Source organism: Hylobates moloch, unplaced genomic scaffold (assembly GCF_009828535.3).
Source record: "Hylobates moloch isolate HMO894 unplaced genomic scaffold, HMol_V3 SCAFFOLD_12, whole genome shotgun sequence".
Lineage (NCBI taxonomy): Eukaryota > Metazoa > Chordata > Mammalia > Primates > Hylobatidae > Hylobates > Hylobates moloch.
The window spans coordinates 7,678,615-7,703,487 of NW_026652287.1; the positions used below are offsets into that span (position 1 = coordinate 7,678,615).

Genomic DNA, 24,873 nt, shown 5'->3' on the forward strand with positions numbered 1-24,873 from the left:
ATTAACAATTGCCATGAGACTTCAGTTTTCCCTTCTCAATTTCTTTAGCAATACACATTTTCGGAACACACACCTTGGCTTGGGATTGCTGTAGACTGAAGATCCGGATGGCCACCAAAGCCCACTCCTTCTCTCACAGGCTCAGAGCCGGATGGGCTGCATTGCTGGCCTGTCTGGAGCTGGATCTAGCCAGACCTGATACCCATGTCAGAAATGAATACACAATGCTAGGCCCCCCCAAAGGCCATTTGCCATGCTCTTGCGGGAGGATCTTCAAAAGGAACTCTATTCTTGACAGGCAGGGAGCGAAGAATTTCAGAACAGATACAATGTGAAATCTTTCCACTCTTTCAGAAAATCCAGCCACAGTGAGTAGGGTGGAAGGTGTATTAGTCTCCTCAGGCTGCCATAACAAAATACCATAGGCTGGGGGACTTGAGATACAGAAACGTATTTTCTCACTTTTCTGGAGGCTGAAAGTCCAAGATCTAGGTGCTGGCAGGCTTGGTTTCTTCTGAGGCCTCTCTTCTGGGCTTGCGAATGGCTGCCTCCCTGCTGGGTCCTCACATGGCCATTCCCCTGCATGTGTGTCTGTGTCCTAATCCTAATCTCCTCCTCTTACGAGGACAACAGTCACATTGGATTAGGGCTTCCTCTAATGACCTAATTTTAACTTAATCACATATTTAAAGGCCCTATCTCCAAATACGGTGACATTCTGAGGAATTGGGTGTTAGGGCTTCAACATACAGATTTTGGAGGGATAGAATTCAGCCCATGACACCAGGTTTAAGGACTCTCAAGGGGACTCCGGTTTGCTCCAGGAAGTTCAGGAAATTGGCTGACCCAGTGCATCCATTTGGAAGTGTAGTGGGCATCTCAAAACGTAACATGCCTGTGACTGAAGTCTTGATTTCCTTACTCACTCTGAGGCACCTGCCCTCGGGCAAGAGCATCACCATCCATCCAGTAGCCCAGACAGCCGCTGGGTGTCATCCTTCACCCCTTTCTTTCCCCGTTCCCTATATGAAATCCATCAACAAGTCCTCCCACCCTCCTTCTGAAGCCAGTCTCAAATTCGTCCCTTCGTCAATACCTCCAACTGCCTCCTCACTGGACTTCCTGCTGCCACTCTGGCTGGCCAGTCCATTCTCCCCCCAGCAGCAGGGGTGACTCTGCAGATGGAAATCATCTCACTCCCCCATGGCTTTCCAAGTTCCAGGGCACCCAGGCTCATCTCCTAGGCCTCCAAAGATGGCGAGATCTGGTCTCTGCCCCACATTCAGACCTTGCCCCCTCCCCTCACTCCTCTTCCCCTCCACCTCTTCCATCATGACTTCTTTCTGTCCCTCTGACAAGCCAACCTGGCTTCAACCTCAGGACCTTTGTACTAGCTGTTCCCTCCGTCTGTGATGCTCTTCCTCCAGGTCTTCCCGTGGCTCTTCAGTCTTCTGGTCTTCTCAGATCTTCCCTTCTCTTGCTGCCCCCACAGTGCAGGTATTTTATTTTTCTTCTTAGCATTTACTATTATGTGGACTTATTTTGTTATTGTATTTGGCTTTTTTTTTTTTTTTTAATAGAGATAGGGAGCTCACTATTTTGCCCAGACTGGTCTCGAACTCCTACCCACAAGCGAGTCTGCTTTCGCCTGGGCCTCCCAAAGCTCTGAGATTACTAGCTTGAGCCCCCGCACCTGGCCTGTTAACTGTATTTGTTGATGGGCCGAGCACCTAATGACGGTCATTAGGTGCTCGGCGAATGCTTATTGAATGACTTCAGGTCATGAGGGACTTCCTGATTCTCTCCCGGACAACACCCGCACCGTCCAACCGCCCACTTCCCAAAGCGAAGAGCCCAGTCTGGATGCCAACCTGTTGACGTCTTCCTGCTTGGAAGCTGAGCAGGTGCTCACAAGCATGGAGGCAACACTCGGAGGCCGGATCTGAGTCACTCCCTGCCCGAGGAACGCTGCGTTCCGGCCGACGCGTCCTCCCGCAGGCCCTGGCGGGGTCAACATCCCTGCCACACCTCGCGCTGCTTGCGGAGCTGCGCGCAGGGGATGACCTTTTTCCTTTGCGCGGAGAAAGGAGCTTGAGAAACCCGAGCTCTGAGCCAGGTGGGATTCATTCATTCACGCATGCATTCATTCATTTAGTCAGTCAATCAGTCAACAAATATTTGTCAAGCCCCTACAATGTGCTAGGCACTGTTCTGGGTACTGAGGGACACAGCGGTGCCCGAGGTAGACAAGGTTCCTGCTCCTCTTGTGTTTGTCATGCTGGCTGGGGAGACAGACAAGGAAAATGATAAAGTTAACAATAAATAGTAAGGGCTGGGCCTTGGTGGGAGATGTGATCAGAGAAGGCTTCTCAGAGGTCGTGGCCTTGACAGACGAAGAGGCCACCGCACGCAATCCCTGCTGAACCTGCATTCCCAGCGTTGGTGCCAAAGACCCGAGGCGGCAAAACGACCAGGAGGATAAAAGAGCATCTCGTCCCCAACGGCTGCCGAAATAGCTCAGTTGGGAGAGCGTTAGACTGAAGATCTAAAGGTCCCTGGTTCGATCCCGGGTTTCGGCAGTTTCCCTTTTTTTTCTTTCTCCCTTTCTGGAGGTGCACAGACGAAGCCGATTCCTTCCAATTGATCAAAGGCTTTTACTTTCTGTATTTAAGAAAGCCCTGAGCAGTGTCCGCAAGGAGCCAGAGGGAAAGGAAACTCCCCCGCCACTCCCCGTTTGGGTACATCAAATAAGGTCAAGTTTTTCCCGTCTCCACCTCCTTCATGTCTCAAATGCACATTTGTTGATGCCTGTTTGTTCATTTTTGCTTTCTGTTTTTTAATGTCTGCTTTCTGAACTCTCGCGGCAAAATCAAAGACCGAGCAGGAAATGATCGCCTTAAAATGGCATGAAGTCAAGTCGGACCTGTTGTTTTGTGGGAAATACAAGATATTTAATTCTTTGGAAGTTGTTTAGGGAAAGCTGCATTTACCGTAAGATAGCCACTTGAAGCAGTCACTTTACGGGCGGTCCTCGTTAGTATAGTGGTGAGTATCCCCGCCTGTCACGCGGGAGACCGGGGTTCGATTCCCCGACGGGGAGGCCAACTGTGTTTTTCCCAGTCTTTCGTATTTTTCCTTACTCTTCCTATAAAGAATAAAACCAGCAGGTAAATGAGACTCTGGTTCTGTGGTTGTCTCTGGCCTTGCTGCGTGTCACACAGTTACAGGAAAGCAAGAAAAAGGCGGTGCTCGCATGCGGAAGTGTTCGTCTCTTTTTTTTTTCTTTTTGAGACCATTTTTTTTTTTTTTTTTTTTTTTTTTTTTCTGAGACACAGTCTCTCTCTGTCTCCCAGGCTGGAGTGCAGTGACCCGATCTCAGCTCACTGCAACCTCCGCCTTCCGTGTTCAAGCGATTCTCCCGCCTCAGCCTCCCAAGCAGCTGGGACTGCAGGCGTCCGCCACCACGCCCGGGTAATTTTTGTATTTTTAGTAGAGACGGGGTTTCACCATATTGGCCAGGCTGGTCTCGAACTCCTGACCTTGTGATCTGCCCGCCTCGGCCTCCCAAAGTGCTGGGATTACAGGCGTGAGCCATTGCACCGGCCTAGAGACCATTTCTTTTCTTTTTTTTTTTTTTTTTCCGAGATGGAGTTTTGCTCTGTCACCAGGCTGGAGTACAGTTGTGTGATCTCAGCTCACTGCAAACTCCACCTCCTGGGTTCAAGCGATTCTCCTTCCTCAGCCTTCTGAGTAGCTGGGATTACAGGCACGCGCCACCAGGCCCAGGTAATTTTTGTATATTTGGTAGAGATGGGGGTTTCACCGTTTTGACCAGGCTGGTCTCGAACTCCTGACCTCGGGTGATCTGCCTGCCTCGGCTTCCCAAAGTGCTGGGATTACAGGCCTGAGCCACCGTGCCTGGCCGTGTTCATCCATTTCTTGCACCCCTCCTGCAAACTGTTTGGTTTATGTAATGGTTTCTCAGAACAAGATTATCAACTTCCGAGGCCAGGAACTGCTCCTTCTGCTTCCGTTTTAGGATTTGCTCCAGCCCCGAGGGAGGGCCCTTGGAAAATGTTGATAGATTTGAGACGTTTTCTTGTCTTTAGGCAGTTGCAGACTCAGCTTCCTGAATACAGCTATCACCTTTCCCGGGCACTTATCTTTTGCTGAGTTAACTTTCCATATTCATTTTACAAATATTTGCTGAGTACCTATTATGTGCCAGCCACGGTTCTAGGCAGCAAGACAGAGAAGGTGCTGCCATGTTGAGATTACCACCTAGTGAAGGACCTGGCATTGAACAAATAGGATAAAATGGGTAAATGCCATGAAGAAAAACCAGGCAAACCAGAGGCGTGGAATACGGAGTGAGTGGGATTCATAGGCCCCTTTAGAGAGGTGGTCAGGGATGCCTTTCTGCGGAGGTGGCATTTGAACCAGGACCAGGAAAATGAGAAAGAGCCAACCATAAGAAGAGCTGGAGGCCGGGCACGGTGGCTCACGCCTGTAATCCCAGCACTTTGAGAGGCCGAGGTGGGTGGATCACCTGAGGTCAGGAGTTTGAGACTAGCCTGACCAACATGGAGAAATCCCGTCTCTACTAAAAAATACAAAATTAGCTGGGTGTGGTGGCGCATGCCTGTAATCCCAGCTACTCAGGAGGCTGAGGCAGCAGAATCGCTTGAACCCGGGAGGCAGAGGTTGCAGTGAGCCGAGATCGCGCCATTGCACTCCAGCCTGGGCAACAAGAGCAAAACTCCGTCTCAAAAGAAGGAGGTGAAGTCAGAGCAGCCCTCAGAGGCCGGATTACATCGTACCTTGAAGGGATATGGAGGGCAGGAGGTATGGGTTTGATTCTGAGAGTTTCATGCAGAGAGAAACATTCAGGTTTGTTTGAGCGTGCCCTCTGGCAGCCAGGTGGTTGGGCACAAGAGGAAGCAGGGGCACCTGCGGACTGAGAACAACCTGTGGGCTTGCTCCTCAACCACATCCAAAACGATGCCACCTATGGCGCCATCCGGCTCTTCTGCTGCCAGGGTCTCTGTCCCGTGGCTCCCACTTAGGCTGGGGAAATGAGGTCAGAGGACGGTTTACACGGTGGTCCCCATTCCTCACCTCCCCATTGCCCTCCTGCTCTCCCCCATCTCCCCAAAACAGGTCAGCAAAGCATCACGCCGGGCTGAATAGAAGAGGCAACTGCCCTCCAGCAGAGTTCTATGATAATAACACATTTATAAAAGCCAGACCCATATTTCACAGTCCCTGCCTTCTATTTATTTATTTATTTGAGACGGAGTTTTGCTCTTGTTGCCTAGGCTGGAGTGCAGTGGTGCACTCTCGGCTAACTGCAACCTCCGCCTCCTGGGTTCAAGTGATTCTCCTGCCTCAGTCTCCTGAGTAGCTGGGATTACAGGTCTGCGCCACCATGCCCAGCTAATTTTTTGTATTTTTAATGGAGACGGGGTTTCCTCATGTTGGCCAGGCTGGTCTCGAACCCCTGACTTCAGGTGATCCACCCACCTCGGCCTTCCAAAGTGCAGGGATTACAGCTGTGAGTCAGTGTGCCTGGCCTTATTTATTTATTTAATTTTGAGAGAGGGTCTTGTTCTGTCGCCCAGGCTGGAGTGTAGTGGTGCAATCTCAGCTCAATGCAGTCTTGACCTCCCATACTCAAGAGATCCTCCTGCCTCAGCCTCCTGAGTGGGGGTGGGATGGGGTGTCTCACTGTGTTGCCCAGGCAGGTCTTGAACACCTGGGCTCAAGCAATCCTCCCACCTAGGCCTCCTAAAGCACTGGGATTACGGACCTGAGCCACTGCACCCAGCCCAGAGTCTGTGCTTTCTATCAGACACTATTATACATGTTTTATGTGTAACTCATTAAATTGTCATAACAACCAGATGAGGTAGATACATTGAAATCTCTTTCACAGATGAGGCCCAGAAGTTAGGTGATGCAATCACAGCTGCTGTGTCCGGCACTTCTTGCCCCCAGGCTACTAACTTTTCTGACAATTGTGCATGGCCTTTGGCTAGGCAGAGTTTCAGGTGCCAGCAGCTGTCAGGGAACTATGGAGAACCAGGTGGCAGGACATTTTTGATGCAAGGTTTCCTTGTCACAATAAGTGTCTATTTCCAGCCAAGAAATCTCAAGGCTGATGGAAAAAGGTACAGCCTTCAGTTTTCTGCCCTCTCCTAGCTTCTCACCCATTCTTTCCCCCAAGGAACGGCTTTTTGATGACCTGAAGGACACCAAACATTGTGACTTCTCTCCCCTGGTGTGCTTAAGAAACCCTCTGAAAGAGATGCAAATTCACAGTTAAAGAATGGCTCTTAGGGCCAGGCACGGTGGCTCACGCCTGTAATCCCAGCACTTTGGGAGGCCAGGGCGGGCGGGCGGGCGGGGCGCGGGGGGCGGGGGCGGATCACGAGGTCAGGAGTTTGAGACCAGCCTGACCAACATGTTGAAACCCCGTCCCTACTAAAAATACAAAAATTAGCCGGGCGTAGTGGTGCACGCCTGTAATCCCAGCTACTCATGAGCCTCAGGCAGAATTGTTTGAACCCGGGACGCGGTGGCTGCAGTGAGCCAAGATCCTGCCACTGCACTCTAGCCTGGGCGACATAGCGAGACTCGGTCTCAAAAAAACAAACAAACAAAAAAACAAAACAAACAAAAAGAATGGCTGTTTTTGGTGGGCAATTGTAAAGAGACTCCTTCCTCCAAGCCGAAGCCTTCATTCTGGAAAGTGGATCTGTTTCTTTTCAGTTTGCTCATTTTTATATGCAGACGGGTTTTTTTGTTTGTTTGTTTGTTTGTTTGTTTTTTAGATGCTCTCTCTGTCTCCCAGGCTGGAGTGCTGTGGGATGATCTTGGCTTACTGCAACCACTGCCTCCTGGGCTCCAAAAATCCTCTCGCCTTAGCCTCCCGAGTAGCTGGGACTACAAGCGCTCGCCACCACATCCGGCTAATTTTTTTGCATTTTTGGTAGAGACAGGGTTCATGCCATGTTAGCCAGGCTGGTCTCAGACTCCTGGCCTCAAGTGATCCGCTGACCTCAGCCTCTCAAAGTGCTGGGATTACAGGCATGAGCCATGGCGCACAGCCATAATAGTTCTTTTGGGAGGAAAAAATGTCTTCCAGCTGATATGCAAACCTCAAAGTCACTGAAGGTTGGTATGGTTTTAAAGGATGAGAAATCAGAGGTTTCTGGGTGAAGGTACAATCAAGCCAATGCCCTTATTTATTGGAAAGAAACTCGATTTTCCTTCTCTTCTCTTCTGTCTGTGAAGAGGAACATTTAAGAATGGGTCAGTTTACATTTGTTCCTTGGTTCTGGTATCCGCTAGAATTTTAGTTGCAAGCTTATGAAAAGCTAACCTACTTGGGAAACATAAAACAATTTTTTGTTGTTGTTGTGGTTTTGCTAAACTCTAACACTCACTTAAACACACAAAAGTTTAATTTAGAAAATATCCTTGGCTGGGCGCAGTGGCTCACACCTGTAATCCCAGCACTTTGGGAGGCTGAAGCAGGTGGATCACCTGAGGTCAGGAGTTCGAGACCAGCCTGGCCAACATGCTGAAACCCCCATCTGTACTAAAAATACAGAAATTGGCAGGCGTGGTGGTGCCCACCTGTAGTCCCAGCTACTCGGGAGGCTGAGGCAGGAGAATCGCTTGAACCCAGGAGGCGGAGGTTGCAGTGAGCCCAGATCATGCCACTGCACTCCAGCCTGAGCGACAGAGCGAAACTCTGTCTCAAAACAAACCAACCAACCAAAAACTAAAAGCCTCTCGCACTCCCGTGTGTATTGCAGCTTTATTCACAAGTGCCTAGATGTGTCCGTCAACAGATACATGGATAGAGAAAATGTGTACATACGCAATAGAATACTATCCGACCTTAAACAAATACAAAACAAAATGAAATCCTGTCATTTTTCCTCTATGAAACAAAAAAAAAAAACATGGTTAAGTTTGGGGGACATTACATAAAGTGAAATAAGCCGGGCACAGAAAGATAAATACTGCATGATCTCACTCACATGCGGAAGCTGAAATAGTTGGTCTCACAGAAAGAATAGTGGTTACTGCAGGCAGTGAAGGTGGGGGGAGGTGGGAATAGCCAAAGGGGGGTTACTGGATACAAAAGTACAGCTACATAGGAGGAATAAGTTCCAGTGTCCCTATAGGGTGAATACAACAACTTATTGTACGTTTTCAAATAGCTGGAAGCGTGGATTTTTAATGTCTCCCAACACAAAGAAATGATACATGTTTGAAGGGATGGATGTGGTCATTGCCCTGATTTGAACATTACAAATTGTGTACATAGATCACAACATCATACCACACCTCATAAAAGAGCACAATTGCTATGTGTCAAAACAATAATAAAAGCCAAAAATAAAAATGAAACACGTGGAAACAGGAAAAACACTTTAAGAATAGAGTATAGGCCAGGCGCGGTGGCTCACGCTTGTAATCCCAGCACTTTGGGAGGCCGAGGCAGGCGGATCACGAGGTCAGGAGATCGAGACCACGGTGAAACCCCGTCTCTACTAAAAATACAAAAAATTAGCCGGGCGTGGTGGCGGGCGCCTGTAGTCCCAGCTACTCGGAGAGGCTGAGGCAGGAGAATGGCGTGAACCCGGGAGGCGGAGCTTGCAGTGAGCCGAGATCGCGCCACTGCACTCCAGCCTGGGCGACAGAGCGAGACTCCGTCTCAAAAAAAAAAATAAATAAAAATAAAAAATAAAAATAAAAAGAATAGAGTATAGCAAGGACTTCCATAAACCAACCATAGAAGAGGGAGGGGGATGTAGCTCAGTGGTAGAGCGCATGCTTTGCATGTATGAGGCCCCGGGTTCGATCCCCGGCATCTCCATTGCAGTTTTGCTGATTTCTCTATTCATTTTGGTCCGTGGTTCTTTACCATTAAAGTGCCATGGATGTAATTATTGTAAGTATTATGATTCCAAGCACTACTTGGAGCTCAGATTTTCACACCAGGCATGATCTTCCCTTTCTGAAATCTCTAATGTTTCAAATGCACATGAGTTAGAAGAGGCTGATGGGAGTAATCAGCAGAAAAGTGTTAAGGCAAAACCTGACTCGATGATTGAAACCACAGCAAAAGTGAGCAGGATGATCATTTGGGGAGTGTATACCACATCTCGTGCCACTGTGATTGCACTGCACTGGCCTCGAGGGCTGTTGACGCATTCTTGGCCATTAGGGGGCAAGTGTGTAAGTTGCTGGAAGGTCTGGGCCCCCCGTTTGCCATCTCACTCCTCCTCTGCACTGCCACTAACCACCTCATTTGCATGGGAGGAACCCAAAAGCAAACTCGCATCCCAGCGGGGCTTTGCTCTCTGCTTCCTCAGCAACACGTCTCCATGGCTGTAATGAACGTGCAATTTACATTTATATTCATACACTGTGTTCCGGGGTGAGCAGGCCTATGCAAACCCACCCCAAAGGCCAAGGGAGCTGAGAGGCCAAAGGGGCTGACAAACCCAGTTTCTCAGGAAAAAACATTTATTAGGGACTTACCAACAGAAGCCACAGTCTCCGGGTGGTCATCAGAGGATATAAGGTTTGCTGCGCCATAACCCCCGATCCAGGGCTTCTATACCATAGGGAAGGAATATGTAGGACAATTGAAGCCGACCCCTCAAGCAAGACAAGAATGTTATGTGAATCTGCATAAGGGAAGGATTTATGATCTAGGTTGTTCTGATCTAAGGGCAGAATTTATGGTAACAGTAAAGTAGAAATCTTAGAGACCTTCCTGGAAGAGGCATTAATCAGAAGTTATCTTGGTGGATTAGCATCCAAGATGGAGTTGCTTTCACCTCCACTGTGTTTCTGTATTTTATCACTGAAAGCAAAAGATGGTGGCTCAGGCCTGTAATCCCAGCACTTTGGGAGGCATGAGGCAGGAGATTGCTTGAGGCCAGGAGTTTGAAAGCAGCCTGTACAACAAAGGGAGACCTTGGCTCGGAAAGGAAAGGAAGGGAAGGGGAAGGGGAAGGGGAAGGGAAAGGGGAAGGGGAAGGGGAAGGGAGGGGAGATTGATTTACTTGCATGAATGATCTTTAGGCAAAAATAAATACATAAAAATAAATAATATTTTTAAAAGTTTAACCAGGTCCCAGCTCTCTAAATAATACTAAGAATGAAAGAAGGGATTCGGCTGTGTTCTGTGGTACAGTTCTTTGCAATTATAATGAATTCCTCACATGTCAGTCCCTTTCTTTCATTTGACTTGACTTCATGTTTTAAATGGTAAAAGCGTCTAATCCTAGATCTAGAGCTTTCATTTTTGAGATGAGGCAACTGAAACTTGCGAAGTGACTCACCAGTTAGGTGATGATGCATTGGTGACAGCTTGTTTCTAATGAGCTTCAGGAAAGGTTATTTCTCCCTAAATGTCAACAAGGTTTTAGGGGAAAAAACATTGAAGATAATTTCTGAAGTCATCAGGCCTAACACAAAACTTACATGCTTCTGTAACTGCCCAACAGTTTCTCCTTGCCCACTGCCTAGACAGAGCCCATTTATTAAGACAAGGAAATTGTGATCCGCCCACCTCAGCCTCCCGAAGTGCTGGGATTACAGGCGTGAGCCACCTCGCCCTGCCATAATAGAGAACGTTTAATTCACACACAGCTGGCAGTGTGGGAGACGGGAGTTTTACTATTACTCAAATCAGTCTCCCTGAAAACTCAGGGACTGGAGTTTTGAAGGATAATTTGGTGGGTAGGGAGGTCGGGAAATTGGGAGTGCCGGTTGGTTGGGTCGGAGATAAAATCACAGGGAGTCGAAGCTGTCCCTTTGCCCTGAGTCAGTTCCTAGGTGGGAGCCACAAGACCAGATGAGCCAGTCTATCAATCTGGGTGGCGTCAGTTGGCCCACTGAGTGCAGAGTATGCAAAATATCTCAAGCACTGGCTTTAGGTTTTACAATAGTGATGTTATCCTCAGGAGCAATTTGGGCATGGACAGAATCTTGCAGTCTCCAGCTGCGTGACTCCTAAACCATAATTTCTAATCTTGTGGCCAATTTGTTAGTCCTGCAAAGCAGTCTAGTGCGCGGGCAGGAAGGGGGCTTGTTTTAGGAAAAGGCTGTTATCACCTTTGTTTCAAAATTAAACTGTAAACTAAGCTCCTCCAAACTCAGTTCAGCCTACACCTAGGAATGAGCAAAGACAGTTTGGAGGTTAGACGCAAGATGGAGTCAGGGAGGTCAGATCTCTTTCACTGTAATAATTTTCTGTTATGACTTTTGCAAAGGCAGTTTCACTTCTGTTTTACTTTGTTTCTTGTTTATTTATTTATTTATTTATCTTGAGACAGGGTCTGTTTCTGTTGCCCAGGCTGGAGAGCTGTAGCGCAATCACAGCTCACTACAGCCTCAAACTCCTGGGCTCAAGTGATCCTCCCACCTCACCCTCCTGAGCAGCTGAAACTACAGGCATGCACCACCGCCTGGCTAATTTTTGTTTGTTTTGGTAGACACAGGGTTTCACCATGTAGCTCAGGCTGGTCTTTAACTCCTGGGCTGAAGTGACCCTCTCACGTTGGCCTCCCAAAATGCTGGGATTACACATGTAGGCCACCATGCCTGGCTATTTTTTTCAATATTTTTTATTTTTATTTTTTATTTCTTACTATGACCCCCACTTATATGACATTACTTTGTACCTTATAATTAAATATTTCAGCCAGGCACATTAGCTCATGTCTGTATTCCCAGCCCTGTGGGAGGCCAGGGTAGGAGGATCACTTGAGGCCAGGAGTTCAAGACCACCCTGGGCAACATGGTGAAACCCCCATCTCTTATTTTATTTTTTGGAAACAGAGTCTCACTCTGTCACCCAGGCTGGAGTGCAGTGGCACGATCTCGACTCACTGCAACCTCTGCCTCCAGGGCTCAAGTGATTCTCCTGCCTCAGCCTCTGGAGTAGCTGGGATTACAGGTGTGAGCTACCACGCCTGACAATTTTTGTATTTTTAGTAGAGATGGAGTTTCAGCACGTTGGCCAGGTTGGTCTTGAACACCTGACCTCAGGTGATCCACCGGCCTCAGCCTCCCAAAGTGCGAAACCCTCCTCTCTACAAAAAATGCAAAAATTAGGTGTGGTGGCGCATACCTATAGTCCTACCTACACAGGAGGCTGAGGTGGGAGGGTCACCTGAGTGGGAACGTCCAGGTTGCAGAGTGAGCCGTGATCATACCACTGCATGACAGAGCGAGACACTGTTTCAAAAAACAAAGAAACAAAGCCAAATATTTCTACTAGTGCATGACAAGAAAAAAAAATACCGCAGGGAGTTGTTATTGTTAAAGGCTGGTGTTAGGAATTGGAGCTTCCTAGAAATACTCCTTGAAAAAAGTGCTTTTTCAACCATTAAATTTTATTTTACCCTTAAACAAAGCTTATTATATGAGGTCACATGAGTAGTCAAATTCATAGAGACAGAAAGCAGAATGGTGGATGCCAGGGGCTGGTGGGAGGGAGAAATGGGGAGTTAGTTTTTCATGGGGACAGAGTTTGTTTTGCAAGACGAAAAGAGTTCCAGAAATGGATTGGTGGTGATGGCTGATGCACAACACTGAATGTACTTCATGCTACAGAAATGTACACTTAAGAATGGTAAATTTTATGTGTATTTTACCACAATTTTAAGACAAAACCAAACAACGACACAAACAAAGCCCAAATAGGTTAAATAACTTCCTAATGTTCCTAAACTAGGCAAATTTGGAGACTAGCTCTTAAGTCCCGTTTTGACTGCTGAGATGAATGGGTTATTTTTAAGCTGGAGCGGTTTGTGTTCCACCACAGCTATACAGCACAAGTAGAAACAGGAAGAAGAACACATTCCCTAGGGTTTCTTTTTCCCTTCCTGTTTGCCAGGCCTCTAACCTGCAGGCGTCCTTGACAACCTTTTATGGTTATATAAGCGATGCCAAAGCAAGACAAACCCTTCCCACCGCCTCTCTGATTCCACCCTTTTTCTTGGGGGAAACAGGTTTGTTGACCCTCACTCATGCTCTCAGACACTTTCATGGGGCTGGATTAAGTCACATACAAGGTGGTGACTTTCAGAAGGGGGAACTGAATCCTTAGGGGGAGGGGAGAAAGGCAGGCGGAGGAGCAGGCGCTGATCCACCCCCACCCTCCCCAGCTGCAGCCCAGCACCCCGGCCCTTTGTGAGCTCAGCTCATCACATGCTCCCTTCCGCCTGCCACTCCCGCCCTGTTGCTGGGCCTCGTCTCTTCTCCATTGGTGCCAGCTCTGAAGCAATCTTTTCTGGGGCGCCTGCAAAGGACGGATCTGTGGGTGGAACGAACTGAAAACGGATCCAGTGACTCATCCCGATTCTCGCACATTCTAGCACATCGCATTCTAGGTCAGCATGGTTTAGGTTTTAAGAGCGTGACTTGATACCTGACTCCTGAGTCCAAGTGGGACATTTAGACTTTGGGAACCCTTTCGGAAAATAGAAAAGCAGTTGTTGCAACAACAAGAATCCTTTGTAGGACAGGGTTTCTTAATTTCAGCACTATTAACATTTGGGTCTGATAATTCTTTGTTGTGGGGGACTGACCCTCATAGAACGTTCAGCGGCATCCCTGGTGCCTACCAACAGTGCTAGTATTAGTATTAGCACCCCCTAACCTCCCCTGAGCTGTGACAACCAAGGATAACTCCAGATATTGCCAAATGTCCCCTGAAGGGCAAATCACTCCTTGTTGTGAACCATTGTTCTAGAGAAACATCAGACAACTGTGTTTTGGGAGGCCATTTTCTTTTCCCTTCCCTGTCACCTCATTGACCTTGGAGAAAGGTTTATTTCTGTTTGCTTCAATAACCATTTAAGGCAGGGAATGCTGGGGTGTTTTCAATAATTTTTTTCTGCTAGAGACAACATTGGTTTCTCTTTGTAGCTAACCTTTGGCCCATTACCCACCCTACCCTCATCCCCTCTTCTTTCTTTTTCCTCCTCCTGTCCTCCTCTCCCTCCCCTGCCTCTGCAGTCAGGGCTGTTTTTTCTCTGTACCTTTTGGACTCTGAAAAAGGCTATGTCACAAAGCTGGTGACTCAGCCTTTAAACAACATGAATCACAAGGCTTGCAGCAGAGTAACAGCCAAAAGCAACCAGGGCGTGGTTGAAAGCCAGGCCTGGTCACCTCAGAAAGAATCTCAGCTTTTTAATCCTTTCAAAACTTCTTCCCGAAATCTAGGGGAAAAACAAAAAACAAAAACTTTGCAGAAATGTGTATTGGAAATCACTGGAGTATCCTGCCAATCCTGGAAAATGACACTTTTATTATTCGTTTTAATTTCCCAGTAACACATGAATTCATTCTCTTTAAAATGTTAAAAATTAGAGATGTCAAAGTCTGTTTTGAACAATGCACAGATCTTGGATTCTCATAAATACATACAAACATGGGTTACCATAGAAAATATATAGCAGGTTCATTTTGCTTTGATGCATATTTTAAGTGTGCCGTTTAAATAATGTAATGTTCATAACTTAAAACAAGAATGCAGCCTTTTCCTAATGGCAAAATATTTTTCAGTTCATAGCCTCTTTTTCTCTTTTTTTGAAGCTTTCAAGGGTAGAAATCAAAATAGCCTCCCTACCTCCAATACATTTGTAGCAACAGGGACTATTTGTAGAAGAGTCCAGAAGGAACAGTGGCTGGGAAATTGAGGGCATAAGGGAGACTTTTCACTGTACACTTCAAAAAGACACATTTAAAAAATCTCACCACGTTCGTATATTTTAAAACACTTTTAAAATATACTGAAGAAATGACACGTAGGGATCACAAAATAGGTTGTGGTAAAAATTTAAAAAGCTGGCTGGTGATTCTTTTCTCCCCACTTCTTTTATCAAAATAGAATTGCCCTGTAGAATTACATTTCATATTTGACACCCTACCCTGCACTGAAATAGGGCTGGGATTCTATTCCTGTCTTTTAAAATCTCCAGTTTAAATGGGTCCGATTATTGAATGGATCCTGATTACAATAATCGTACCCATTGAAACCAGAGAAATTTCCATGCCTCCCTGTTGGCACCAAGCAGGACCTTTCCATACCCGGCCCTCAGAATATAGAGGAAGGTTAAAGAACAGTCTAGAAGGATGTCGTTCGCTCAGCCTTGGGTTCCAACTAAAATAAAACTGTGTGGGGTCACCGCCTCTGTTTTCCAAATTTAACCTGGACACCCAGCTCCTCTGCAGGGTCTCCCCTCGAAAGTTCTCGAGCGTTCCCCAGCTTAGGGCCACGCCCGCCCTGAGATCTGCCGAGTCATTGTTCTTGTCCCGCGGCCCGCAGCGGGGGATGGGCGCGGCCCCGGGAGCCCCCGCGACCGGCCTGGGAGGCTCAAGGAGGTTGAGGGGGGCTGAGAAAAGGAAGCCCCGTCATTACCTCAAATGTGACCCCAAAGTAAAGACCCGTCGTCTCGCAGGGTGGGCCAGGGCGGGTCACGAGGGAGGGGAGGGAGACCTCGACTCTGCAGAAGGCGCTCGGTCCGCGCCCCACGTCCGCCGAACGCGGGGCTCGCGACCCGAGGGGACCGCGGGGGTGAGGCGAGGGGCCGCGGGGCCGCAGCTAAGGAACGCGGGCCGCCCACCCGCTCCGGGTGCAGCGGACTCCAGGCCGGGTTTTGGCGCCTCCCGCGGGCGCCCCCCTCCTCACGGCGAACGCTGTCACGTCTGTCGCAGGGCGCAGCGAGCGTCCTGATCCTTCCGCCCGGACGCTCAGGACGGCGGCCCGCTGCCCACAAGACTCGGCCTTAGAACCCCAGTATTAGTAGGAGGACATTTTAGGACGGGAGTTGGGTGACTCTAGGGCACTGGTTTTCTTTCCAGAGAGCGAAACAGGAGAGGAAAAGTAGTCCCTTCTCGGCTATTCTGCGGAGGGATCTCCTTGAGGCGGTGAACGCCGATGACTATATAAGGACGCGCCGGGTGTGGCGCAGCTAGTTCCGTCGCAGCAGGGATTTGAGTCTCGGTTGTTGTTTGTTGGTCGCTGTGATCGCCGCTTGGTGAGTAGAGGGCTGCTGGGCTGGCTCGGGCTTTCGTGGCCGTTGGGCCTCTCGGTGTGATGGAGGCGTGTCGAGAGACCGCCGAGGGCTCTAGTCTGGGTCCGCGAACAAGGTGGCCCTGAGCTGGGGGTTGCGGGGAGCGCAGCAAAATGGCGGCTGTTCCCGAGTCTTGAATGGAAGACGCTTGTGAGGCGGGCTGTGAGGTCGTTGAAACAAGGTGGGGGGCATGGTGGGCGGCAAGAACCCAGGGCCTTAAGGCCTTCGCTAATGCGGGAAAGCTCTTATTCGGGTGAGATGGGCTGGGGCACCATTTGGGGAGCCTGACGTGAATGAAGTCTGTCACTGACTGGAGAACTGGGTTTGTCGTCTGCTGCGGGGGCGGCAGTTATGGCGGTGCCGCTTGGCAGTTCACCCGTACCTCCGGGAGCGCGCGCCTTCGTCGTGTCGTGACGTCACCCGTTCCGTTGGCTCATAATGTAGGGTGGGGCCACCTGCCGGTAGGTGTGCAGTGCAGTAGGCTTTTCTCTGTCGCAGGACGCAGGGTTTGGGCCTAGGGTAGGCCTTCCTGAATCGACAGGCGCCGGACCTCTGGTGAGGGGAGGGATACGCGAGACGTCAGTTTTTTTGGTTAGTTTTGTGTACCTATCTTAAGAAGCGGAAGCTTGGGTTTTGAACTATGCGCTCGGGGTTGGCGAGTGTATTTTGTGAAGTTTCTTAGGCACTTTTTAAAATGTAATCGTTTGGGTCACTATAACGTGGAACTTTCAGTATTAGGAAGACTAGTAAATTGTCTGCTAAATCCTGGCGGTTTTTGGCTTTTTTTGTTAGACAATGCAGATCTTTGTGAAGACTCTGACTGGTAAGACCATCACCCTCGAGGTTGAACCCAGTGACACCATCACCTGGTTCTCCGTCTCAGAGGTGGGATGCAGATCTTCGTGAAGACCCTGACTGGTAAGACCATCACCCTCGAGGTCGAGCCCAGTGACACCATTGAGAATGTCAAGGCAAAGATCCAAGACAAGGAAGGCATCCCTCCTGACCAGCAGAGGCTGATCTTTGCTGGGAAACAGCTGGAAGATGGTCGCACCCTGTCTGACTACAACATCCAGAAGGAGTCCACTCTGCACTTGGTCCTGCGCTTGAGGGGGGGTGTCTAAGTTTCCCCTTTAAGGTTTCAACAAATTTCATTGCACTTTCAATAAAGTTGTTGCATTCCCAATTGGTGGTTTTTTTTTTTTTTTTAAGTTAAGGTTATTTTGCATTAGACTGGGTGAAGGGATATCAAGGTTTTCGGTCTACAAACGTTCCTGTGGTAACGGTGAAGTGTCAGTGAGGAGGGTGGCCTTAATAGTATGAACTGTAGAAGGTAGGTGCAAATAAAAGCCAGCTTCAAGACCAGCTTGGCCAGCATGGTGAAACCCCATGTCTACTGAAAATACAAAAAAGGAGGTGTGGCAGTGAGTGCCTGTGATTCCAGCTACATGGGAGGCTGAGGCAGGAGAATCCTTTGAACCTACGAAGTGGAGGTTGCAGTGATCTGAGATACTGCCACTACTCCAGCTGGGGGGACAGCAAGCCTCAAAAAAAAGGTTACTGGGAGATGGAAGTATTTTACATATGTAGATTTACCTCTTAAGTTAACTTTAAAAATATTGGTTTGTGGGTGACGGGTGAGGTGGTAGAATGGGAGAATTACTGGAACACCAGGAAAGAGGAAGGAATTTTAAAAGGTGGGAGTGATGGGGTAACTGAAAGGATACTTTACATAGGTCTATATAAATGCACATTGAGTTGCATAGACAGTCATGGGATCAAATTTTAAGGGGATGTGGCAGGTAAAGGCATAGCTACCAAGGTGTAGAAAAGGAATTAATGGTTAGAGAATGAGCTATTCCTTGAAACAATTCTTGCTGATAAAATGCCACATTTTACGTGTCTACAGGTGGAGGATTGGCACATAACCTAACCAGTGGGGGAAACAGTTGACCTCTGGATTTGTCAAAGTGTATAGTGGCATTTGCCCAATCAAATGGTCCTGGTAAGGTGTTAATGTCGACTAGAACCAAAGGTGGAAGTTGCAGGGAAACTGGTTTAGTACAAGGGTGGACACCAGGCAGTCATCCAGAGGCCCATTAAAGCCCTTGGAATGTTTTTCCCAAGGAGAATCACTCCCTCCTCTCTCCCCTAAAGTTTTAGGGGATTCATGAACAACTTCTGCTGTGGAATAATTTCATGTTGTCCCTAGCAATTGTAAAGCAGCTAAGGGTGGCTTAAACCAGTTTTAGCTTTAGGGTTAGGGTTACTGGACTAAAATTTGAGAAATTCGTAAATCTTAAGGAAATCCATTGTGAGTTTTCATTATGAGTGCATCCAATGTATAATTTCCATGACCCTCCCATGCAAGTGAGCACGTGAATCAGGAAATGTTACAAGAACCTAACAAACTTAACCACTACTAGGCAGGCGATCACTTCCAGTCAGTATGCAAGTTTCTGTGTAATTTTAGTGCCCATTAAAATCTGGATGACCTTAGTGTAAGGAAAAAATACCTTGAATAGTGTCTTAAAGATGTACGCTTGGTGTCAGGAATTGCAACGTTGACAAATCAGTGTCGGGTGCTTTTTGAAAACTTAAAAGCTGCATCAAGTCAAGTGCAAGAAAGGCCATGGCTGCTAAAGCTGTTGCAGATGTGGGATGTGGGAACTGGGTCATCATGGTGTTAACAGCATTTGTGCAGAGCCAGCAGGATCTTGGCGTGACCAAACGTGAGTCTATTTAATAAAGGTGCGTGAATGTTGTAGAGGTGAGGATGCTCACTTGAAAACTCACTGAAGAACACTTGGCCCCTTGAACTAAAGTGCTTCTATCAAGTTCAATGAGAAATTACCAATTACAAGCATAGGCACTAGGAAAGTTTTGAAAAGCAGTATAGAGCAACATAAGCACATTCATAAAATTAGTGATGTAGAAAGTGAAATTCCCATGTATGGTCACTCCCAGAGGAAAAAAAAACATTTATTTACCTTTTTTAAAAATAGGGGATTTCAGGCCGGGTGCGGTGGCTCACGCCTGTAATCCCAGCACTTTGTGGGGCCCAGGTGGGCAGGTCACCTGAGGTCAGGAGTTCGAGACCATCCTGGCCAACATGGCAAAATCCCATCTCTACCAAATACACAAAATATACAAAAAAATAGCTGGGTGTGTTGGCAGGCACCTGTAATCCCACCTACTCGGGAGGCTGAGGCAGGAGAATCGCTTGAACCCGGGGTGTGGAGGTTGCAGTGAGCCGAGATTGTGTCACTGCATTCCAGCCTGGGCAACGAGCAGGACTCCATCTCAGGAAAAAAAAAAGGGGATTTCACTTGTTGCCTAGGTTGGTCTCAAACTCCTGGCCTCAAGTGATTCTCCTCCCTCTGCCTCCCAAAGTGCTGAGATTACAGGTGTGAGGCACCACACCAGGTCTCTTACTGTTTGTAATTAAACACATATTTTGTGTGTTTGTGTGCAGGTTTATAAAGTCAAAGGTGATAGTAACCCATTTAAGTTCCTACTCAATTTTACTTTCCAGGGATAACTACTTTTTCTTTTTGAGATGGAGTCTCACTCTGTCGCCCAGGCTGGACTGCAGTGGCGCGATCTCGGCTCACTGCAAGCTCCGCCTCCCTGGTTCACGCTATTCTCCTGCCTCAGCCTCCCCTGTTAATTTTTTGTATTTTTAATAGAGTCGGGGTTTCACTGTGTTAGCCAGGATGGTCTCAATCTCCTGACCTTGTGATCTGCCTGCCTCAGCCTCCCAAAGTGCTGGGATTACAGGTGTGAGCAACCGCGCCCAGCTGGGATAACTACTTTTTACAGGTTGATATTCTTTTAGACTTTCCCCCTGTGTAAAAATATACTGTATTTGTTACATACATATGTATGTACATACAGACACAAATTGGACCATTCTCAGTATAATGATTCTCAGGGTTTTTTTTTTTTTTTTTTTTTGAGGTGGGGAACTAGGTAATTACGGACATCTCTCCATACTAGCACATCTAGTTCTACCTCATTCTTTTTAATATTTTTGGTAGTATTCCATTGTATGAATGCCCTATGATTTACTTAACCTGTCCATCAATATTTGTTTCCAGGTTTTTGCTATTATAATGCTGCTGCAAAGTACATCCTCGCACATCTTTATTTTGTCTATTCATATTTCCGTAAGATAGGTTACTAAAGTTGGAAGTGCCAAATTAACACTATCATACTATTTTGTTTTTTAATTTTCATTTTTTTAAAAATGTAAAATGTGGGATTTCAAGAGGAGAAACTTGAAGACAAGGAGCAAACTCTATTTTTATAACATCCTTTTAAAAGCTTGCTTTACATAAAGATTTTGAAAGAATAGCATAAATACAAGATTTCTATTTTAATTGGATTCTTAGGGCTAATAAAATAATCAGCCTTAGCACTTAATTTATTTATTTATTTTTGAGACAGTCTCTGTTATCCATTCTGGAGTGCAGTGGCGCGATCTTGGCTCACTGCAAGCTCCACCTCCCGGGTTCACGCCATTCTCCTGCCTCAGTCTCCTGAGTAGCTGGGACTACAGGTGCCCGCTGCCAAGCCCGGCTAATTTTTTTGTATTTTTGGTAGAGACGGGGTTTCACCGTGTTAGCCAGGATGCACTTGATCTCCTGACCTTGTGATCCGCCCACCTCAGCCTCCCAAAGTGTTAGGATTATAGGCTTGAGCCACTGCGCCCGGCCAGCACTTATTTTTATAATTATTCATGATTACTGTATTACTGTCCCATGATATTTCTCAATTTTTAAATTTTTCAAAAAAATTAATCCTTAATGTGCATATTTTTGAATTGTTAATATAACTTTTTGAGGTGATGGCTTCATGTGTTTCAACTACTTAAAAACTTTTAAACAGTATATAATAAAAAATCTTCCAGGCCACTCACACCTGTAATCCCAGCACTTTGGGAGGCTGAGGTGGGCAGATCACCTGAGGTCAGGAGTTCGAGACCAGCCTGGCCAATATATAGATATCTATATCTTTCACATATATATATTTTCATATATATATCTTTCATATATATATACATATATATGGGGAAACTTCATCTCTAATAAAAATACAAAAATTAGCTGGGTGTGGTGATGGCACACCTGTAGTCCCAGCTACTCGGGAGGCTGAGGCAGGAGAATCACTTGAACCTGGGAGGTGGAGGTTGCAGTGAGCTGAGATGGTGCCACTGCCCTCCAGCCTGAATGACAGAGCAAGACTCGGTCTCCAAAAAAAAACAAACAAAAAAATCTTCCATCCTTGTCTCCCATCCACCCCTTCCCCCCAGCATGTACTTTCAGAGTTTATGCATATACAGTGAGTACTGTATATACATAAATAATAAAGTATATATATAACATATGTATTTCCCTTTTACATGAAAGGTAGCACAATGGTCTGTACAGTCTGTCTGCACTGTGTTATTTCACTTTATATTTTTATAGTTTGACAGAGTTCTAACATTTCTTTCTTTTTTTTTTAACAGAGGCTTGTTCCTGATTGTTAAATTTTAAAGCATCCCAAAGTTTGGTTTCACACTTGAATGAATACTGTGTAAGGATTCACTTACATAGATGTGGTTGCATGAATCTTAAGAACAAAATAACGTTGTTTGTATTTATTTAAATCAGTGTTCCTTTTATGGTTTGCCTGAAAGCACAACAAAACCCTCACCAAGATATTACAATTATAGCCGGGCGCGGTGGCTCACGCTTGTAATCCCAGCACTTTGGGAGGCCGAGGCGGGTGGATCACGAGGTCAGGAGATCAAGACCACGGTGAAACCCCGTCTCTACTAAAAATACAAAAAATTAGCCGGGCGTGGTGGCGGGCGCCTGTAGTCCCAGCTACTCGGAGAGGCTGAGCCAGGAGAATGGCGTGAACCCGGGAGGCGGAGCTTGCAGTGAGCCGAGATCGCGCCACTGCACTCCAGCCTGGGTGACAGAACGAGACTCCCTCTCAAAAAAAAAAAAAAAAAAAGATTACAATTATGACTCCCATACAGGTATACTGTTTATAGATCGGCAAGCGCCTTTTAATTAAAGGAGTCAGCCAGCTTAGTGTGCAGTGTTTATTTCTGCCGGAAGAGGGAGCTTCAGGGACAGACTTTGGTTTAGTCATGAAGCCTGCAGCACTCCCAAGCGGTTGTGGTTGACCAAGCAATTTATGCTTTTACCTTTCTACTTCCAGAGGCTTGTTTACTTATCAGTAAGCATTAATTTACTGTCCCCTCAGATGCTGGTCTCGAACTCCTGACCTCAGGTGATCCGCCCTCCTCGGCTTTCCAAAGTGCTGGGATTATAGGCGTGAGCCACTATGCCAAGCCGGTTCTTTTCTTTTAATATATGACAATAGAATTTTGGCTTTTCCTTTGGGCCAAAACAATCATTAATTTTTTTTTTCTCAGAACAAGGGTTGTCTTTCCTCAAATGATGAATTAGAAAAATATTGAAAGTTGGAAATAACAGCACTCTCATGCTTGTTCTTAAACCATTTACTGGCAAAGGGAATGGGATGGCCAGTGATGGGTCAAGGTTGCCATCCCTGAAACAAGTGAATGTGAGGAGAATTTTTATTTATATTTTTAATTAAACATATTATTTAAAAATTTTTTTTAATTTTTTTTTTTTGACACGGAATCTCGCTCTATCACCTAGGCTGGAGTGCAGTGGCTCAGCTCACTGCAACCTCCACCTCCCAGGTTCAAGCGGTTCTCATGCTTCAACCTCCCGAGTAGCTGGGATTACAGGTGTGTGCCACCACACCTGGTCAATTTTTGTATTTTTAGTACAGATGAGGTTTCACCATATTGGCCAGACTGGTATTATTACTATTATTTTTTGAGACAGGGTCTCACTCTGTTGCTCAGGCCAGAGTGCAATGGCAAGATCATGGCTCACTGCAGCCTCAACTTCCCCAGGCTCGAGTGATCCTCCCACCTCGGCCTCCCAGGTAGCTGGGACTAATAGGCGTGCACCACCATGCCCAGCTAATTTTTGTATTTTTTGTAGAGACAGGGTTTCACCATGTTGCCCAGGCTGGTCCCAAAGTCCTAGACTCAAGTGATCCACCTGCCTCAGCCTCCGAAAGTGCTGGGATTACAGGTGTCAGCCACTGCGCCCGGCCCCTAACTTTTTACTATGCAGAAGAGAAGCATCAGGCCTATAAGCAGAACTGAAATTGAAATCTCATTGGTGCACCAACTAGAATTAGACTAAGTGGTAGTACACGGATCAGGAAACAGAAAAATCAAACTACAGAGGTTTAAACAAGGGGGTATTTAAACACCCTACACGAAAAATCAAACTACAGAGGTTTAAACAAGGGGGTGTAAATTTTCTCACATAAGAAATCTAGCTAGGGACGGTGGCTCATGCCTGTAATCTCAGCACTTTGGGAGGTCGAGGTGGGAAGACCACTTGAGGCCAGGAGTTTAAGACCATCCCTGGCAACATAACAAGACCCCTGTCTCTACAAAAAATAAAAAAATTAGCTGGGCTAATTTAAAAATAGATTCTATACTTTCAACAACAATAAAAAGAATGAGAGCCAGGCCTAGTGGTGCATGCCTGTAGTCCCAGCTACTTGGGAGGCTGAGGCAGGAGGGTTGCCCGGGATGTCAACGCTGCAGTGAGCTATAACTGCACCACTGCACTCCAGCCTGGGAGACAGAGTAAGGTGCCATCTCAAAAAAAAACAAAAAAAAAAAAGAAAAAGAAGAAGATGACGTCTGGATCTGGTCTGATGTCAGGGTGTGATTCTGTTGTTCTTTCCCTCATAGTTGCAAGATTATTGCCACAACTCCAGACATCACATCTGTATTCAAAGAAGAAGGAGGGAAGATTGGGGTCAGCCACATGAGTTTCTTTTTTTTTGCCTAGGTGAGTCTGTCTCATGGTCCTGAAGTCTGTCCCCAATTCCCTTTTTCTTTTTTTATTTTTTTTTGAGACGGAGTCTCGCTCTGTCACCCAGGCTGGAGTGCAGTGGCGCGATCTCGGCTCACTGCAAGCTCCGCCTCCCTGGTTCACGCCATTCTCCTGCCTCGGCCTCTCCAAGTAGCTGGGACTACAGGCGCCCACCACCACGCCCAGCTAATTTTTTGTATTTTTAGTAGAGACGGGGTTTCACCGTGGTCTTGATCTCCTGACCTTGTGATCCGCCCGCCTCAGCCTCCCAAAGTGCTGGGATTACAAGCGTGAGCCACCGCGCCTGGCCTAATTTTTTGTATTTTTAGTAGAGACGGGGTTTCACCGTGGTCTCAATCTCCTGACCTCGTGATCCACCCGCCTCGGCCTCCCAAAGTGCTGGGATTACAGGCGTGAGCCACTGCGCCCAGCCTCCTTTTTTTTTTTTTTTTTGACATGGTATCTCACTCTGTCACCCAGGCTGGAGTGCAGTGGTGCGATGTCAGCTCACTGCAACCTCCACCTCCCGGGTTCAAGCAATTCTCCTGCGACTTCTTTCTCCCAAGTAGCTGGGACATGCGCCACCATGCCCAGCTAATTTTTCTGTTTTGTGTAGAGATGGGGTTTCACTATGTTGCTCAGGCTGATCTCAAACTCCTGGGTTCAAATATCTGCCTGCCTCGGCCTCCCACAGTGCTGGCTGGGGTAATAGGCATGAACCACATCACCTAGCCAAGGCTATTTCCTTTTTTAAAATTTAAATAGGGGCCATGCTAAACTACTCTGTATCATTCCAATTTTAGCATATGTGCTGCCGAAGTGAGCAC

The 24,873-nt window shown here is 47.0% G+C and overlaps 1 protein-coding gene, 1 long non-coding RNA gene, 3 other non-coding genes and 1 pseudogene across 5 annotated transcripts; 4 read left to right on the plus strand and 2 right to left on the minus strand.

Annotated features, from left to right (window-relative positions):
- Window positions 1–2,506: 2,506 nt before the first annotated feature.
- Window positions 2,507–2,579, plus strand: TRNAF-GAA (transfer RNA phenylalanine (anticodon GAA)). Its single transcript has one exon. It is a non-coding gene; the product is annotated as a tRNA-Phe (tRNA).
- Window positions 2,580–3,028: 449 nt separating this feature from the next.
- TRNAD-GUC (transfer RNA aspartic acid (anticodon GUC)) lies at window positions 3,029–3,100 on the plus strand. Its single transcript has one exon. It is a non-coding gene; the product is annotated as a tRNA-Asp (tRNA).
- A 4,075-nt stretch (window positions 3,101–7,175) lies between these two features.
- On the minus strand, window positions 7,176–9,973 carry LOC131380771 (uncharacterized). The gene is made up of 3 exons (XR_009208950.1): window positions 9,796–9,973; window positions 9,562–9,637; window positions 7,176–7,288 (listed from the first exon to the last, which is right to left on the minus strand). It is a non-coding gene; the product is annotated as an uncharacterized LOC131380771 (long non-coding RNA).
- TRNAA-UGC (transfer RNA alanine (anticodon UGC)) lies at window positions 8,822–8,893 on the plus strand. Its single transcript has one exon. It is a non-coding gene; the product is annotated as a tRNA-Ala (tRNA).
- A 5,953-nt stretch (window positions 9,974–15,926) lies between the features above and the next one.
- Window positions 15,927–17,301, plus strand: UBC (ubiquitin C). Its single transcript, XM_032168299.2, is given in 3 exon segments — window positions 15,927–16,079; window positions 16,908–16,974; window positions 16,977–17,301. Coding segments are annotated over 2 exon segments (327 nt in total). The 5' UTR covers window positions 15,927–16,079; window positions 16,908–16,910; the 3' UTR covers window positions 17,240–17,301.
- Window positions 17,302–24,779: 7,478 nt separating this feature from the next.
- Window positions 24,780–24,873, minus strand: LOC116479752 (U6 spliceosomal RNA; annotated as a pseudogene).